The sequence below is a fragment of the Eumetopias jubatus genome, unplaced genomic scaffold (assembly GCF_037043125.1).
Source record: "Eumetopias jubatus isolate StellerSeaLion01/CBP00866 unplaced genomic scaffold, mEumJub1_p1.0 scaffold_7, whole genome shotgun sequence".
NCBI classification, from domain to species: Eukaryota; Metazoa; Chordata; class Mammalia; order Carnivora; family Otariidae; genus Eumetopias; species Eumetopias jubatus.
In genome coordinates, this window is record NW_028274813.1 from 73,240,552 (window position 1) to 73,258,322 (window position 17,771).

Here is a 17,771-nt window from a genome sequence, read left to right on the forward strand (position 1 = left end):
TCTTTCACAAACTCCTACTACTGAGGCTCTGGTTATCATTACTGGAACTTGTTAGTAAACCAAGGAGTGGGTGTCTCCTGACCAGCAAGACAGACTTCACTAGTATTACTCTCAATTAGACCCAACTTTGACTTTTCTTCTCCTTGTTTTTTTCTAACGTTTAACTTTTTTTTTTAAAGATTTTATTTATTTATCTGGCAGAGAGACACAGTGAGAGAGGGAACACAAGCAGGGGGAGTGGGAGAGGGAGAAGCAGGTTTCCCGCGGAGCAGGGAACCCGATGCGGGGCTTGATCCCAGGACCCTGGGATCATGACCTGAGCCGAAGGCAGACGCTTAATGACTGAGCCACCCAGGCGCCCCAGTTTAACTTTTTAAGATTTATTTATTTAGGGGCCCAGTTTAACTTTTTAAGATTTATTTATTTAGGGGCCCAGTTTAACTTTTTAAGATTTATTTATTTAGGGGCGCCTGGGTGGCTCAGTCATTAAGCGTCTGCCTTCGGCTCAGGTCATGATCCCAGGGTCCTGGGATCAAGCCCCGCATCGGGTTCCCTGCTCCGCGGGAAACCTGCTTCTCCCTCTCCCACTCCCCCTGCTCGTGTTCCTGCTCTCCCTATCTCTCTCTCTGTGTCAAATAAATAAATAAAATATTTTTTTAAAAAAAAGGTTTATTTGAGAAAGAGAGCATAAGCAGGGGGGAAGGGCAGAGGGCGAGGGAAACAAGCAGACTACTCGCTGATCAGGGAGCCTGACTCCGGCTCGATCCCAGGACTCTGAGATCATGACCTGAGCCAAAATCAAGAGCCAGATGCCCAACCGACTGAGCCACCCAGGCACCTCTTATTTTTTTGAGATTTTTTTAAAACTAATCTCTACATCCAACGTGGGGCTTGAACTCATATCCCTGAGATCAAGAGTCGCATGTTCTTCTGCCTGAACCAGCCAGGCGCCCCTCTAATGCTTAATTTAATAACAGATTGGCTATCCCCAGTGGACATTTTGCTTTTGATCGTAAAATAAAAATTGGGTAAGAAAAAAAACTTAAGGGGGTACCTGGGTGGCTCAGTCATTAAGCATCTGCCTTCAGCTCAGGTCATGATCCCAGCATCCTGGGATCGGGCCCCACATCAGGCTCTCTGCTCAGTGGGAAGCCTGCATCTCCCTCTCCCACTCCCCCTACTTGTATTCCTGCTCTCGCTATCTCTCTCTCTGTCAAACAAATAAAATCTTAAAAAAAAAAGAAAGAAAAAAACTTAAGGAAAAAACCATTTGACTAAAGAACAAGTAAGAAGTACAGTAGTATTTGGTCAGTATTGTGGGTGTTTCAGTAATCCATTATTATGCAACAAACCATCCCAATACTTAGTCTCTTAAACAATAATTATATAGTTGCCTATGATTCCATGAGGTGTCTAGGCAGGTCTCAGATAGGATGTCTTGTCTATGTTCCATGTAGTGAGGGTTGAGCTCACTTGGGCAACTCTGATTTGGGCTGGAGGATCCAAGATGGCTTCATTCACTTTTGGCCCTTCAGCTGAGTGGCTGGATTGTTGGGGCCTCTTTCTTTATTGTCTTGTCATCCTGTGGGCCCCTTTCCCTTTCAAATCTTTCAATCTCTAGGATATCTCTCTTTCTCTCTCTCAGAGAGAGAGAGAGAGTGGCCTCCCATGATGACCCAGGTCTCCAAGAAGGTAAAAGGAGTGCAAGCTGCAAGGCTCTTAAGGCCTAGGCTCTGAAACTCAAAGAATATCACTTCTGCTACATTCTGTTGGCCGAACTAGTCAAAAGGCCTGCTCAGATCCAAGAGGAAAGAAAATAAGCTTTACCTCTTAAAAGGAAGAGTGGCAAAGTCACCCTGCATAAAGGCATATGGGATGGGAAGCACTGTGACTAACTCTAGAAACAATCTACCACAGCAGATATGAAGAAAAGTTAAGAAATGTAGTGCATACAGCACTCATCTGCTCACAACTAGGCTTGCACTCTGTCTTGACTAGAAGAGGTTTGGGTGAGGTTCCTTTCCCTATGCACTGCTCAGGATTGTATGCAGACTGGCTAAGAGTGGGCAGAAAACTGGTCATGAGGAGTCTAGAAAGAATCCCCCTATAAGCAGAGCATGCTGAGTGGCCCTCCTATGCTCCTAAAATTTGCCTGATTTACTACTGTAATAATTTACCCAAAGTGAATGTGAAAGCAAAGACTTCTGGAAGCTGCCCTTGATTTGGTTGACTTTCAGGAATATTTGTGCTACTTCTTTGGCTTCTTCTGTAGGTAAGGGGAGGCAATACAGGCCTTAGATATCTTGAATTCTACCAGAGACTGAATCTCTTCCACTAGAAAATCCTTCCTTTCCTAGACAAAAATGCTTATATTGTTTAGGGGTTTAACCTATGGAATTCCATCTTCAAGATGAATCAACTCCTTTCTTCTACAAGGCTATGTCCAATACTCTTTTCTCCCCCGAGACTATTTAACTTAACTGCTATATGATTTCCATGTATTTTATTTCTATATGTTAAGGATCTTGAAAGAAAGTGATCTTATAACAAGTGAGGGATTCAGATTTGTGAACAATGAACTCTTAACAATTTTTTTAATGGATTTTAGGTTTTGGGGTTTTTTAAAGTATTTTATTTATTTATTTATTTATTTGAGAGAGATCACAGAGGGAGAGTGAGAAGGAGAAGCAGACTCCCCACTGGGTAGGGAGCCCAATGCGGGCTGGGTCCCAGGACCCTGAGACCACAACCCAAGCTGAAGGCAGACACCAAACTGAGCCACCCAGGCGCCCCTTAACAATTCTATAATATAGGTGTGCCTGGGTGGCTCATTCAAGTGTCTGCCTTCAGCTCAGGTCATGATCCCAGGGTCCTGGGATTGAGCCCCAGGTTGGGCTCCCTGCTTACCGGGAAGCCTGCTTCTTTCCCTCCCTCTGCTTATGCTCTCTCTCTCTCTGTCAGATAAAAAAAAAAAAATCTGTAATATAGCATTAATGGTATTATCTTACTTCAGGAATGATACATGTGTCTAAACATAGGGCCACACAGGATACATCCCAAACGAAAGTACAAAAGCATCCCTTGTCCACTTTCTTGGCAGTTGCTAGACCCAGGTCCTTAAAGGAAGCCAAAACCCTTAGGTAGAGCAGTCCCCTTGAGTAGTCTTCCATGATCTCGTATCAGCCAACTTTTCCAAGAGTATTTCAGCTGAGGAAGATAGCATTTTCCCTTTTAATTAGGTATAATCCTGAGAATTAAATATCCAGAGATACTCATATGAGCCCCTATACATTTCTGTGTCCTCTGCTTGAAGGCTCACATATAAAGTCATGCATCTCAACAAACAAACAAACACACAAAGTTACACATCTCAAAAGATGGTGTAAATTGCCTAGTAAGTATATTAAATTGAGAAAAAAGTTTGGAAATGAATATTTTGATCACTACTAAATCTTTGCTGAATAAATGGATGAAACTGCTACATTCCAATACACATACATCTTTCTTCTCAATAGCCCCCACTTCTCATATTCACCCATTCCTTTCCATTACTATCCATAACCAGCTTCTGAGTTAATTAAAGGCCCTATCACCAAACACCGGTTGAAATAAGCTACTAACTTGGGTGCTTTGTGGGCTCTGCTGGTAGAGCATGTGACCCTTTAATAGTTGTTTTTTTTTTAAAGATTTTATTTATTTATTTGACAGAGAGAGAGATAGAGATCACAAGTAGGCAGGCAGGCAGGCAGGGAGGCAGAGGGAGAGGGAGAAGCAGACTCCCCGCTGAGCACGGAACCCCATGCAGGGCTCTATCTCGGGACACTGGGATCATGACCTGAGCTGAAGGCAGACACTTAACCGACTGAACCACCCAGGCACCCCAAGGGGTTTTGGGTTCAAGCCCCACCTTGGGCATAGAGCCTACTTAAAAAAAAAAAAAAGGCTACTATTTTCCCTGTCTCTAAACTCTCTTTCCTCCCCATCTCAATCCAACTAGAACACTAGATTAATCTTTAAAGAGCTGCCTATTCCCAAACCCTAAAGTGTTCCCTGCTGTATTCTGAATAAATTCCAACTTCTTTACTAAGGTAACATGTACCCTTTTCCATGTGGCCTCAAATATGGAAACATAAATGACCTCCTAAATTCTCTAATGTAATTCTCTTTGTTTTGCAAACCAATCTGGATTGGCAGGACATACATCATAATTTCCTAACTCTAGATCTTTTTTTTTTTTTTATCATGTCCTCAGCCTGGAATTTTCTCCTATAGCTTCATCTGTTGAAGCCATAGCTGTCAATTCAAGCCTGAACCTTTTTATTTTAAGTCAGCTCCACCCCTTGATCCCAGGACCCGGGGCTGGGGAGGCAGATGCTCAACCCACTGAGCCTCCCAGGTGTCCCCAAATAAAATCTTAACAACAACAACAAAAAAGATATCTGTGCACCATCAGTCCTCCTCTTTTTCTTTTTTATTATTATTTTTTTAAAGATTTTATTTATTTATTTGAGAGAGAGAGAATGAGAGAGAGCACGAGAAGGAAGAGGGTCAGAGGGAGAAGCAGACTTCCTGCTGAGCAGGGAGCCCGATGTGGGACTCGATCCCGGGATTCCAGGATCATGACCTGAGTCGAAGGCAGTCGCTTAACCAACTGAGCCACCCAGGCGCCCCTCTTTTTCTTTTTTAAATAAATGTGGTTTTTAAAAAAAATTGAGAGAGGGGCAGGTGGTGGTGGTGGGGGGAGACAGAGAGAGAGGGAAAGGGAGAAGCAGACACCCTGTTGAACAGGGACCCAGCCATGTGGCTAGACACCAGGACCCTGGCACCATGACCTGAACCTAAGGCAGATGCTTAACCAATTGAGCTACCCAGGAGCCCAGTCCTCCTTCTCTTTCAAAGAAGGGCACCTCCAGGCACACACCCATAGACTGTAAACCAACGTAATAGCTGTATCTTTTTTTTTTTTAAGATTTTATTTATTTGACACAGAGAGAGACAGCGAGAGAAGGAACACAAGCAGGGGGAGAGGGAGAAGCAGGCTTCCTGCAGAGCAGGGATTCCCCACGCAGGGCCGGATTCCAGGACCCTGGGATCATGACCTGAGCTGAAGGCAGAAGCTTAATGACTAAGCCCACCAGGCGCAGCCTAATAGCTGTATCTTTATAAATAAATGCATGAAAACATAAAACGGCAACATCTACAGCGGAAAAGGTATGTTAGTATCTAACTGTCAAAAGGAATTAGTTGTCTTTCATTTTAAAAATCTGTACCACTGGGGCACCTCACTGGCTCAGTCAGTGGAGCATACAACTCTTGATCTCCATGTGGTGAGTTCAAGCCCCATATGGGGTGTAGAGATTACTTAAAAATAAAATCTTTGCAAAATAAATAAAAATCTGTACTACACTTGCTGCTCTATTAGTGCTGTCTTAACACCTTGGGTCAACTCCTTACATTCAACATGGCCGCATGCGCCTCTATAAGCAACATGGCTGTTCTGCCAGGCACTAATATGGAAACCACAGCTTCACCGCGCCCGGAAGAACGGGGGAGCTCCTATTAAAAATATTTCCGCCATCCTGCCAACACCTAAGGTGGCTCTCATTTGAGCTTCAAAGCGAGCGGGAAACGGAAAATGACTTCCCGGCTAGCGCATTACCCGGAACTCTTTCCGGTTAGCCTGGGGGTGTCCGCGGGAGAATTGGAGATTTCCTGCTGCTGGGGCTGGGAGGTGCTAGTCCACCGCGCCTGATTCGAGACGTGTCCCGGCTGAGAGACTAGGATGTCGGACACGTGGAGTTCTATCCAGGCCCACAAAAAGCAGCTGGACTCGCTGCGAGAGAGGCTGCAGCGGAGGCGGAAGCAGGACTCGGGGCACTTGGGTGAGGCGCGGGGCTGTCCGGGCCGAGGTTTAGCCAGGGAGGGCGGGAGGGAACCCTGGAGAAAAAGACCTCCCAAGTCAGCACCCTTTCCCAAGCGGTCATTTCTTTAATACCTGGTACATCAGTACTCTCCTCTTCACCCTCAGCACACAGACCCTTCGTCCTCCTGTACGTAGTCGTAGTTCCGTTCCACCTCGGGCCTTGGTTCCTCCAGTTCACATTCTCGAGACAGAAGCCTGGTCCCCACCACCCCACCCCACCCTCGTCCGCTTGGCAGACTCCTCTTTAAGTCTGCGCGAACGTTGCCTTTGCTAGGCCTCCTAGCCCCCCATCCCTTGAAACAGTTAAGCCCCCCCCCTTTTTTTGCTCCTATGGCGCTTTGTTCTTCCGTTATAGCGACTGCTTTGTAGTGGTCGTTTCTTTGCCACTGTAGCCACCATGAGAGCACGGACCGAACCTTTGTATCCACAGTGACCAGCTCAGGGACCCTTACAGAGTTGCTAAATGAGTAGAAGAAATGGCATTGTCTTAGCCATCTACGTCCCAAGCAGAAACCTGAAAATATTTGTTTTATGTTTTTAAACTTTTTCTCCCCTCCCGTTGCCCTCTGTGTCACAAAACTTGAAGGAACCTCAAATGACTGTCCAGTTTTATCTACCCCTATCCCCAGCACAAGCCCTGGATTATTTAAAACAAATAAGTTATAAAGATCTACAAGGATAGTGAATCCATACCATCCTTGTGGTAGTTCCAGTGTTTATTAATATCCTGGAGTCCATCTCTAAATCTTGTCTTGGTACATATCAGGTCCATGTGCTCATGTTCTGGCCCCTGGAACCTAGATGTTCTGTCAGGACTTTGACACCATAATAAACAAACATCTGTTAAGTATTTACAGTGTGCCTAACAAAAAATGGACAAAGATAAGTGACATACTGTCTCAGCTCTCAGGGAGTTTAAAATTTAGGGGGGATAAAGGATTGATGCTTATAAAATAATTCAGATGCTTATAAAAAATTCAGAACTATGATATGATATATGTAAAATGCTGAATGAATGAATCCACAATAAGTATAGACAGGGAAGGGAAAAGTAACAAGAGTTGGCTTTATTTGCAAAGGCAACATGAGTTAGCACTTGTGATTTGATCTTGATGGCTACATAGGACTTAGATAATTAAAGAGAAGTTAAGAGGGCAGGGCAAGTAGAGGAAGAAGAAGTACAAGTCCTATGATCGGAGATTAATTAGTAGTCAATTTTAAGTTCCATTTCACTTTTCCATGGTAATAACCACACTTTGGTATTAACCAGACTTTGTGCCATGTGCAAACCTAACTTAGAGTGTCGATACTTCAGTTTCATGCTAAGCATGTTTAATAATTTTGACAACAAGATTGTATTCTCCCTTGAATGTAAATACTTTTTTTTTTTGGATATAAATATCTCTTGACTTAATCTCTTGACCCACTTAAAATATGGTTAAGATTCCTAGTACATCTGCCTAAAGAATATGGTTAGGACTTATAAAAATATTTTTAAGGTTGTGCTTAAACGTATTGTTGGGTGCCTGGATGGCTTTGCCTCAGGTCATGATCCGGATCGAGCCCTGCATAGGGCTCCCTGCTCAGCAGGAAGCCTGCTTCTCCCTCTCCCACTCCCCCTGCTTGTGTTCCCTCTCTTGCTGTGTCTCTCTCTGTCAAATAAATAAATAAAATCTTAAAAAAAAATGTATTGTCTTCTGGCCCAGAGCTTTGGCTGGCCCATGTGGTACTGTGGGAGTAGATAGAGATAAAACACAAAATAAACCAGCCTATCACTGTTCTTTCTTTGAATTATTTTGGTTATTCCAAAGAATCTATTTTTTTGAGCATCAGGATTCTTAGGAAAACGTGAGACATACTCTCTTAGTTTATTAATCAAGTTTCCAGGTAAGAATAACCAAAGGCTTGCTAATAATTTAGATGATTCCATTCTTTTCCTGCAGGAAATAAAAATTTTCTTACTACCTCTTGATTTTTATAGCATTAGTGAAATCTGATACTTAATTGTTTACTACAAAGCTCAGGGAGAAAAGACAAGGATATTAAGTGAACTAAAATGTATCCATATCATTAATGAATGCAAATACCATGGACAAAGAATCACTGGGAGACCTTCCTTAGTTTGGCATTTTTAAAGTACATTTTTTTTCCCAATAGGTTTATGGCCTTCATGGTAGTGATGGTTTCATGGGTGTGTAACCTTATTTCCAAACTCATAAAGTTATATTTGTTAAATATATTAAGCTTTTTACATGTCAGTCATACCTTAAAGTGGCTTGTTTAATTTATTTATTTTCCCTTAAGGTGGTTTTAAAAAAAAGGTGTAGTAGGTGTTATCTATAGGGAGCTTAGGCCTTTTTTTTTTTTTTTAAGATTTTATTTATTTATTTATTTATTTATTTGAGAGAGAGAGAGAGAGAGAGAGAGAGAAACAGTATGAGAAGGGAGAGGGTCAGAGGGAGAAGCAGGCTCCCCGCTGAGCAGGGAGCCTGATGTGGGACTCGATCTCAGGACTCCGGGATCACGACCTGAGCCAAAGGCAGTCGCTTAACCAACTGAGCCACCCAGGCGCCCAGGCCTTTTAAAATTTTTATTTAGATATTTTATTATTACTTTTTTAGGTCTTTATTTTTTTTAAAGATGTATTTAGAGAGAGAGGGCCTGCCATTGAGTGGGGGGAGAGGCAGAGGGAGAGAATCTTCTAACAGACTCCCCGCTGAGCACGATCTCATGACCCATGAGATCATGACCTGAGCGAAAACCAAGAGTTGGATGCTTAATCTACTGAGCCACCCTGGTGCCATAGCCATTTTTTAACAAACAAAATAAAGCTCATATTAATGGCAGCAAGATAAGTAAGGTACCTGGCACAAAGTTTAAACATGAATTAAGGGGGAGGGGTAACGGATAATTTATGGCTTACCTAAAATATTAAAAATTTCAGAGCTGCATAACAGAGGACCTGTATCCTGGGTATTGACTTAAAATTTACCCACATCTTCCTTTAGCCCCATTTTCTGTTAACAGTAGCTAATATGATTTACTCCCTTTGGCATACTGTAGGAGTTAAAGATATATAATGAGTTATATTAGTACATAATGTATAAAACAAATAAATATATGAATAATGAGTTATATCAGTATATAATAATGAGTTACATCAGTAGATAACATATAGAACAATTTGTGGGGGGCGCCTGGGTGGCTCAGTCGATAGGCGTCTGCCTTCGGCTCAGGTCATGATCCCAGGGTCCTGGGATCAAGCCCCGCATCGGGCTCCTTGCTCAGTGGGAAGCCTGATTCTCCCTCTCCCTCTGCAGCTCCCCTTGCTTGTGCTCGCTCTGTCAAGTAAACAAAATAAAAAAAAGAACAATTTGTGGGTGTAATGCCTGAAATCCTAAGTTTAAAGATTTTATTTATTTGAGAGAGAGAGAGAGCATGTGCGCAGGTGCATGAGAGCATGGGGGGGAGGGGCAGAGGGAGAGGGAGAAGCAGACTCCCTGCTGAGCAGGGAGACTGAGGTGGGGCTCCATCCCAGGACCCTGGGATCATGACCTGAGCCGAAGGAAGTTGCTTAACTGAGCCACCCAGGCGCCCCCCTGAAATTCTGAAATCCTAATCCTTTTTTTTTTTTTTAAGATTTTATTTATTTGTCAGAAAGAGAGCGCTCGCGCATGCACAAGCAGGGGGAGAAGCAGGCGGAGGCAGAAGCGGGCTTCCCGCCGAGCAAGGAGCCTGATGCGTGACTCAATCTCAGGACCCTGGGGTCATGACCTGAGCCGAAGGCAGACACTTAACTGACTGAGCCACCCAGGCATCCCTGAAATCCTAATTTTATTTTTTTAAAGATATTTATTTATTTGAGAGAGAGAGACAGATTTAGCGACAGAAATAGCACAAGCAGGAGAGGGAGAAGCAGGCTCTCCACTGAGCAGGGAGCCCAACGTGGGGCTCGATCCCAGGACCCTGAGATCATGGCCTGATCCGAAGGCAGGCGCTTAACCAACTGAGCCCCTAGGCGCCCCTGAAATCCTAATTTTAGAGTACTTGTTTCTTCTGCCTTAAAAATAATACTTATTATTGATTGTGCTTCAGTTGCTTAATGAAATAAGTTTTTGGTTACTTCAAAATATTTTAAAACTTGACTGATTTAAAAAAAAAATCTCAGTTTTATCCCAGTGTAAATTGTAATTGGGGTATTTAGCTCAATTAGCTCAAGTTTATTAGACTCCTAGAATCTCTGAATTGCAAGGACTTCAGCAGTCATCATTCAATCCTGTTCAGTGCAGAAATTTTGCCTGTAGTCTTCCAATTAAGCTAAATAATAATTGTCACTTATATTTCTTACATATTTTTAGCTTGGGTCCGTTGCTCTTGAATTCTTTCTTGTCCCAACCTTGAAAGTGCTTCAGGGATCTCCACATATACAGTACCTCTTTGCCAAACAAAACAAGGAACTTGTATCAGTTCATCTGGCAAATGTTCTACTCTTAAGATTTAGCAGAACATAAAGGAATCATAAGCAAAGTGAACAAAGTTCTGTCAGTTATTTTTTTTAAAGATTTTAGTTATTTGACAGAGAGAGAGAGAGCGAGAGAGGGAACACAAGCAGGGGGAGTGGGAGAGGGAGAAGCAGGCTTCCCGCGGAGCAGGGAGCCTGATGGTGGGGCTTGATCCCAGGACCCTGGGATCATGACCTGAGCCGAAGGCAGATGCTTAACGACTGAGCCGCCCAGGCGCCCAAGTTCTGTCAGTTATTTAACATTTCCAGCTAGTATGGTATTGTGGAGTCTGTTTTCCAAATAGGGTGTAACTCATTTTCATAAAATGTAACTGTTCCAGCAAGGTGTTTGATATAGTTCAGCTCCATTTTCCTTGGAATTTGTGAGTCCAATTTTACTAAAGTCAATTCCATTAGAGTAAAAATGTTTAAGTAACCAAAATATTTCTAAATGTAAACTAATGACCCACTTATATCTTATAATATTTAACAGAATTCTGGTACAAGTCCAGAGCTAAATATTTCATTTGTATTTTATTTTTTTAAGATTTTATTTGTGGGTGAGAGAGCACAAGCGGGGGGAGGAGCAGAGGAAGAAGCAGACTCCCCACTAAGCAGGGAGCCAGACGAGGGGCTCGATCCCAGGACCCTGGGACCATGACCCGAGCAGAGGGCAGACGCTTAACGATTGAGCCACCCAGGTGCCCTTCTGCAAAGTTTTATAAAATTCTCGTGTTTGAGTGTTAGAGGTCACATTCTAGGGACACCTGGCTGGCTCAGGCGATAGAGTGCACGACTCTTGATTTGGGCTTGTAAGTTTGAGCCCCATGTTGGGTGTAGAGATTACTTAAAAACAAAATCTTTAATAAAGAAAAAGGTCCTAATCCTCAACACTGTCATTTTACATATCCTCTGGTGTCCAGTGGCCTTAATTCTTTAAAATTCAAACTCCATTCCTCAGAAGAGCTGATAGGTTGTTGAAAATATTTCTGGCTTTAAAATTTGGGTTATTATTTAAAATATATTTTTTTAAAGGTTTACTATTGGAGAGAGAGCATGTATGTGCAAACAAGCTGGGGGAGGGGCCTCTTTAGCAGATTCCCCCCTGAGCTTGGAGCCCACCATGGAGCTCAGACTCAGGATCTTGAGATCATGACCTGAGGTGAAATTAAAAGGAGTTGGGATGCTTAACCACCCAGGTGCCCCTAAATTTGGGTTGATTATTTCGGTTGTCATTCGAGTGACTGAAGGGAGGTGGTATGGACATTTAAATCTACCATGCTGCTAATTTCCTTTGAACCACAGCAGGGACTGGAATTAGGAAAATACCTCTTACTCAGTAGAGAAAAGGTAAGTGGTTCTCAGAAAATCCAGGATTACCTTGGCAAAGCAGTGAATGCTTGAGTATGATTGAGGAAAGGTGATCTAGTGCTAAATTTGGTCAGAGAATTCTCTTCATGAAATGAAAGTACGTGCTGTGAATGTTGGAGAATTTGACTCCTGAGGAGTGTCTAGACAGACCTACACTACAGTCCTTGTCCTTTATCATTTTCTTCACTTTTCTTCACTCCTAGATCTACGAAATCCAGAGGCAGCACTGTCTCCCACCTTCCGCAGTGACAGCCCAGTGCCTACTGCACCCACTTCTGGTGGCCCTAAGCCCAGCACAGCTTCAGCAGTTCCTGAACTAGCTACAGACCCCGAGTTAGAGAAGAAATTGCTACACCACCTCTCTGATCTGGCCTTAACATTGCCCACTGATGCTGTGTCCATCCGTCTTGCCATCTCCACGGTAATGATCTGATAAGACAGGGTTAGGATATACCACTTACTTTGCTTCAGTTCATGGTCAGTGTCTTACTGCCTTTCCCTCTCCTCCTTCCCTAGCCAGATGCCCCTGCCACTCAAGATGGGGTAGAAAGCCTCCTACAGAAGTTTGCAGCTCAGGAGTTGATTGAGGTAAAACGAGGTCTCTTACAAGATGACGCACATCCCACTCTTGTGACCTATGCTGATCATTCCAAGCTCTCTGCTATGATGGGTGCTGTGGCAGAAAAGAAGGGCCCTGGGGAGGTAACAGGGACTATCACAGGGCAGAAGCGGCGTGCAGAGCAGGACTCAACCACAGTAGCTGCCTTTGCTAGCTCTTTGGCCTCTGGCCTGGCCTCTACAGCATCAGAAGCAGCCAAGGAGCCAACCAAGAAATCAAGGAAACATGCTGCCTCAGATGTTGATCTGGAGATAGAGAGCCTTCTGAACCAGCAGTCTACTAAGGAACAACAGAGTAAGAAGGTAGGGGTAGATGGAAATGCTTTAACACATATACTTTGTTTCTTTGTTTTTTTTAAAGATTTTATTTTTTTTATTTTTAGATTTTATTTATTTATTTGACAGAGAGACACAGCGAGAGAGGGAACACAACCAGGGGGAGAGGGAGAGGGAGAAGCAGGCTTCCTGCTGAGCAGGGAGCCTGATGTGAAGCTCAATCCCAGGACCCTGGGATCATGACCTGAGCTGAAGGCAGATGCTTAACGACTGAGCCACCCAGGTGCCCCTTAAAGATTTTATTTTTAATAATCTCTACACCCATTTTGGGGCTCAGACTTACAACCCCAAGATCAAGAGTTGAATGCTCTACCAACTGAGCCAACCTGGCACTCCTCACATATACACTTTGAATTACAGCTTTGGTTGGGAGGGATTTACCCGTAACTAGGGCAAGGAGCAGTTCTTAGGATTGTGGGTTTAGAATAGTGGTTGTCAACTGGGGATTATTTTTCCCCACTTCCTTCCCCCGGAGAACATTTAGCAATCACATAAAGACACTGTGGTTGTCGCAACACAGGGTCGCGCTACAGGCATCTACTACTGTTAAGCGTCCTACAATCATAGGATAATCTCCACATGATAAAGAACTACTTCCGCCAAATGTCAATAAAGCCAATGTTGAGAAACTCCCGATTTTGAGAATGTTTGTCATTGGAAGAATCATCAGGTAAACGGAAGTGACCCCAAATATAGGAACAGAGGGAGATGAATGGAGATCAATACTGGAAGGTAGTTACCATGGACCATTCATTAATTATGGAAACTGATTACTAAACAATGTGAATTGGCAGTTAACTGTGGTTCTCAATATAAATAATGGACTCACATGAATTCTTACCCATTTGCTACTTCTACATGTGTAAATATGGACAAGTTAAATTTAACTTCTCTTGAGCCTTGGTCTTCTCATCTGTAAGGTGAGGATAACCAGAGTACCCTCCCTTACAGAACTGTTGCATAGACTCAGCTGAACAGTGAAGTGCTTAGTACTTACTGTGTCTTGATTATGTAAATATAAGTGGTTTTGGTGGGAAGGATTGCTTTCCTGGGGAGGAGAGGTTAACTTAATGCTCAGCAGTAGGAACCAGGCTTCATATATTTTAATTCCATCCCAAATGCAGATCTGTAAGAAAGTACTGAACCCATGACAAATCTTCTAGAACTCCCAATTTTCCCGTATTAGGTTAGCTCATTCACCTCTTAGAACAGGACATTATCAAGTAGAATTTAGGGAGGTGGCTTAGGGCTCATTTTATCTGCAAACCCTTTTAAGTCTAAGGCTTCTTTTGTCACAGGTCAGTCAGGAGATCCTAGAGCTATTAAATACAACAACAGCCAAGGAACAGTCCATTGTTGAAAAGTTTCGCTCACGAGGTCGGGCCCAAGTACAAGAGTTCTGTGACTATGGAACCAAGGAGGAGTGCATGAAAGCCAGTGATGCTGACCGGCCCTGCCGCAAGCTGCATTTCAGGTGTCTTGGGAGGGAGAGAGGTGGGGTGGGGCTCCCAGAAGCACTCATTCATTTTCAGCACATTTTTCCAGTCACTGGGGTTCTGTCTTTGATCCTGTCATTAAATGGTTTTAATGATTTGTCTTAGACCTCCAGATTCTGAAGGTGTACTTTCAGAAGTAGTGTTCTGTGGGAGAGAATACAGACTGCACTCCCAAACAGATGAGATTTTTTTAAATAATGTCCCATTCTTGCATTAGCAAGGCATCTCTGTCTCTGAGGCCCAGTAAAAGTTAAAATTCTCTGGAAGGATGATCTTGGAAATAGGAACTTGGGCTCTAGGGCCATTGTTTCATTCAGCTCTAACCAGCAAGCCCTTTTTCCTGTCCTAAGAAAGTTGTCTTTGCTCAGAGAGGAATTAAATTCTTCTTTAGTGTGCATTATGGATTTCCATGTTACCTGCTTCCTTTCTCTGCAAACTCTTGGAGGAAGCTCTAAAGATAAAATTAGGAGAGGGTAATAAAGGACAAAATTTTGAAATAGTTTGGAACTTGAACTATGGGATCTAACTATGGAACACCATCTCGATTCTCATTCTCCCTTTTTATCTTCCCAGACGAATCATCAATAAACACACTGATGAGTCATTAGGTGACTGCTCTTTCCTTAACACATGTTTCCACATGGATACCTGCAAATATGTTCACTATGAAATTGATGCTTGCATGGATTCTGAGGCTCCTGGGAGCAAAGACCATACACCTAGCCAAGAGCTTGCTCTTACACAGAGTGTTGGAGGTGACTCCAGTGCAGATCGACTCTTCCCTCCTCAGGTACCTGTCCACTCAGAAAACTTACTTCAATTTATGTACTTATATCTGAGTAGGGCAGCCATACATGTAGGAAAGCAGGCATAATCAGCAATCTATCTTACTGATTGGGAATGGTGTGGGATATACATATTTATAATGGAATAGGAAAATCAAATGGAAAAGAGGGACTGGGGCCATGAATCTGAGAGTGAAGGAAGGAAAGATGACCGAATACCACCTCATGCAGTGGATCTGTTGTGATATCCGCTACCTGGACGTCAGTATCTTGGGCAAGTTTGCAGTTGTGATGGCTGACCCACCCTGGGATATTCACATGGAGCTGCCCTATGGGACGCTGACAGATGATGAGATGCGCAGGCTCAACATACCAGTACTGCAGGATGATGGCTTTCTCTTCCTCTGGGTCACAGGCAGGTAATGCAGTTCAAAGATATGTAGGTATGGGCAGATAGTACAGAGTGAGTACTGGGTGGGAATAAAATCCTGGGTTTTCCTAGCCCTGCTATTAACTGTATGACTATATGTCAGCCTTTTTTGCTACTGAGACCTAATGCCTGTATATAACACAAATGATACCTGAATTATATTTAACTTTACATCTGTTCCTTATGAAAGGTAAGGCCATTGAGAATAGATACTGTTTTATGTTTTCATTCTTAGATCCATCCTGTTGCCCTAACGGCGTCTTGCATGTAAATGTTCACTGAATGTCTACTGAAAACATTTCGGTATCTTGAAGGGATAAAAAATACCGACATGAAAGCAGCTGTTTAACCCTTTTCTTTTTAGGGCCATGGAATTGGGCAGAGAATGTCTGAACCTCTGGGGGTAAGTAGTGATCATTGTGTTGCTTTCTATTGAAGGAAATAGAAATGTAATTGCTGTAGTTGAGATGTGTTCTCTTCTCCCAGAGTATTCCCTATGAGTCCTTTTCCTCTGTAGAGTAGATGGTACTACCCCTCAACTGTGAAAGCCTGATTAAAGCTCTAGTTCTCTTCCTTATGTCCCACAGTTATGAACGGGTAGATGAAATTATCTGGGTGAAGACAAATCAACTGCAGCGCATTATTCGGACAGGCCGTACGGGTCACTGGTTGAACCACGGGAAGGAACACTGCTTGGTGAGCAACACTGGGGCCCAGTTCAATAGGTGAAGCAGAAAGAGGAATTGTTGGACTTACTGAGAAAAAGTTCAAATGCTGGGGGTTCCATAAGGTGATCTGTTCTCTGTGCTGAGCAGGTTGGTGTCAAAGGAAATCCCCAAGGCTTCAACCAGGGTCTGGATTGCGATGTGATCGTAGCTGAGGTATGTGCTTCCCCAGGCATCCAAACCTTCCACATTAATCAAGTCAGGTGTGTTCCAGGTTCTCTCATTTGATCATAAATATAAATGGAAAGGGCTAGACTTGCAATCTTTGGTAACATAAAAGTAACTACAGCCTTGCTTTCCTAGGTTCGTTCTACCAGTCATAAACCAGATGAAATCTATGGCATGATTGAGAGACTATCCCCTGGCACTCGCAAGATTGAGTTATTTGGAAGACCACACAATGTGCAGCCCAACTGGTAAGGCAAACATAGTAGCCCTCCTGTTTATGGTCAAGGATGGCTGTTGGTAGAGCTTTACCTCATATTTCAGTAGTTTAAAAATGGGCTTCAGAGGATTCATAAGCCACCCAAGCTTGTATTTAAACTGTTTTATGGGGCTCTGCAACATTCACTGGAGACCCAACAGGTTTTAAGACCCAAATAACTGCTCTCTTAAAGGGTCTCTACTGAAGATTTTCCTCAGTTATTCTATGGGATGTATTGAATCTGCCCCCTGGTGGTTAAGAATCCATTTAATCTGTCAACAGTTTCAGTATCTTTCATTCTCTTAGTAGAGCTTTGGAAGACATGTTGCTAGCATTTTATTTATCCAAAGAATACTCATTGGCAGCAACTTTGTGAAGTACGCCTGGTTAGCTGTCTGTTACTAACCCTTAAGTAATACAGATCCAGCCTATTTTAACACCAAAATCTGTGCCCAGTTCCTAACCAGTCATACTACCAAATACTATTCTAATATTAAGGTCTTCTTAAAAGAATTGGCATGAATATTAGATGAGATGACAGGCAGCCTTAATAAAAGGTAAGCATCTTTTAACAATATTAAGCCTTTTAATTCCAGGATTTTTTGGTTTGCCTCTTCTTTATCTTTACTTCAGGATCACCCTTGGAAACCAACTGGATGGGATCCACCTACTAGACCCAGATGTGGTTGCCCGGTTCAAGCAAAGGTATCCAGATGGTATCATCTCTAAACCTAAAAATCTGTAGAAGCACTTCCTTACAGAGCTAAGCACCTACAGCCATGGCTCTGTAGGCTGCACCTGAAGAGTAATATTTGTACAATAGTTTTTCTTCCTTATTTAAATAAAAGTTTGTATTGTGGTTGGGATTTCAAGGTCAAAATCTGGCTCTGCCACTTGACAGTGTGTAATCTCGTGCACCTTATTTCTCAGCAGGATTTCTTATATGTAAGCTGGGAATATGCTACCTACCTCACTGGGTTGTTGTAAGGTTCAAACTAAATGAGTGCATGGAAAGAATTAAAATGTTGATTATACTATATAGGATCAAAGTGATTAGCAGTTAGTACTACGTGAACGTCGTAATCAAGAAGGGGGTTCTCTGGGACAGCTATTTCTCAAGGTAAGATTTGATTTCACTTAAGGTTATCATCATTAGGGCTAA

At 42.9% G+C, this 17,771-nt stretch overlaps 1 protein-coding gene across 2 annotated transcripts; it reads left to right on the top strand.

The window, feature by feature from the left end:
• The first annotated feature begins 5,638 nt into the window (after positions 1-5,638).
• On the top strand, positions 5,639-17,475 carry METTL3 (methyltransferase 3, N6-adenosine-methyltransferase complex catalytic subunit). Of its 2 annotated transcripts, none has more exons than XM_088024679.1 (11): positions 5,639-5,882; positions 11,999-12,216; positions 12,312-12,383; positions 14,048-14,223; positions 14,819-15,035; positions 15,262-15,449; positions 15,825-15,863; positions 16,048-16,156; positions 16,276-16,341; positions 16,489-16,601; positions 17,243-17,475. In XM_088024679.1, exons 1-11 carry the CDS (start codon positions 5,783-5,785, stop codon positions 17,352-17,354), a joined length of 1,410 nt encoding a protein of 469 aa, XP_087880805.1. In that variant the 5' UTR covers positions 5,639-5,782; the 3' UTR covers positions 17,355-17,475. The 2 variants fall into 2 exon arrangements, with proteins under 2 accessions (XP_087880805.1, XP_027950980.1); XM_028095179.2 differs by having other exon boundaries at positions 5,640-5,882; positions 12,312-12,716.
• Positions 17,476-17,771: the final 296 nt, after the last annotated feature.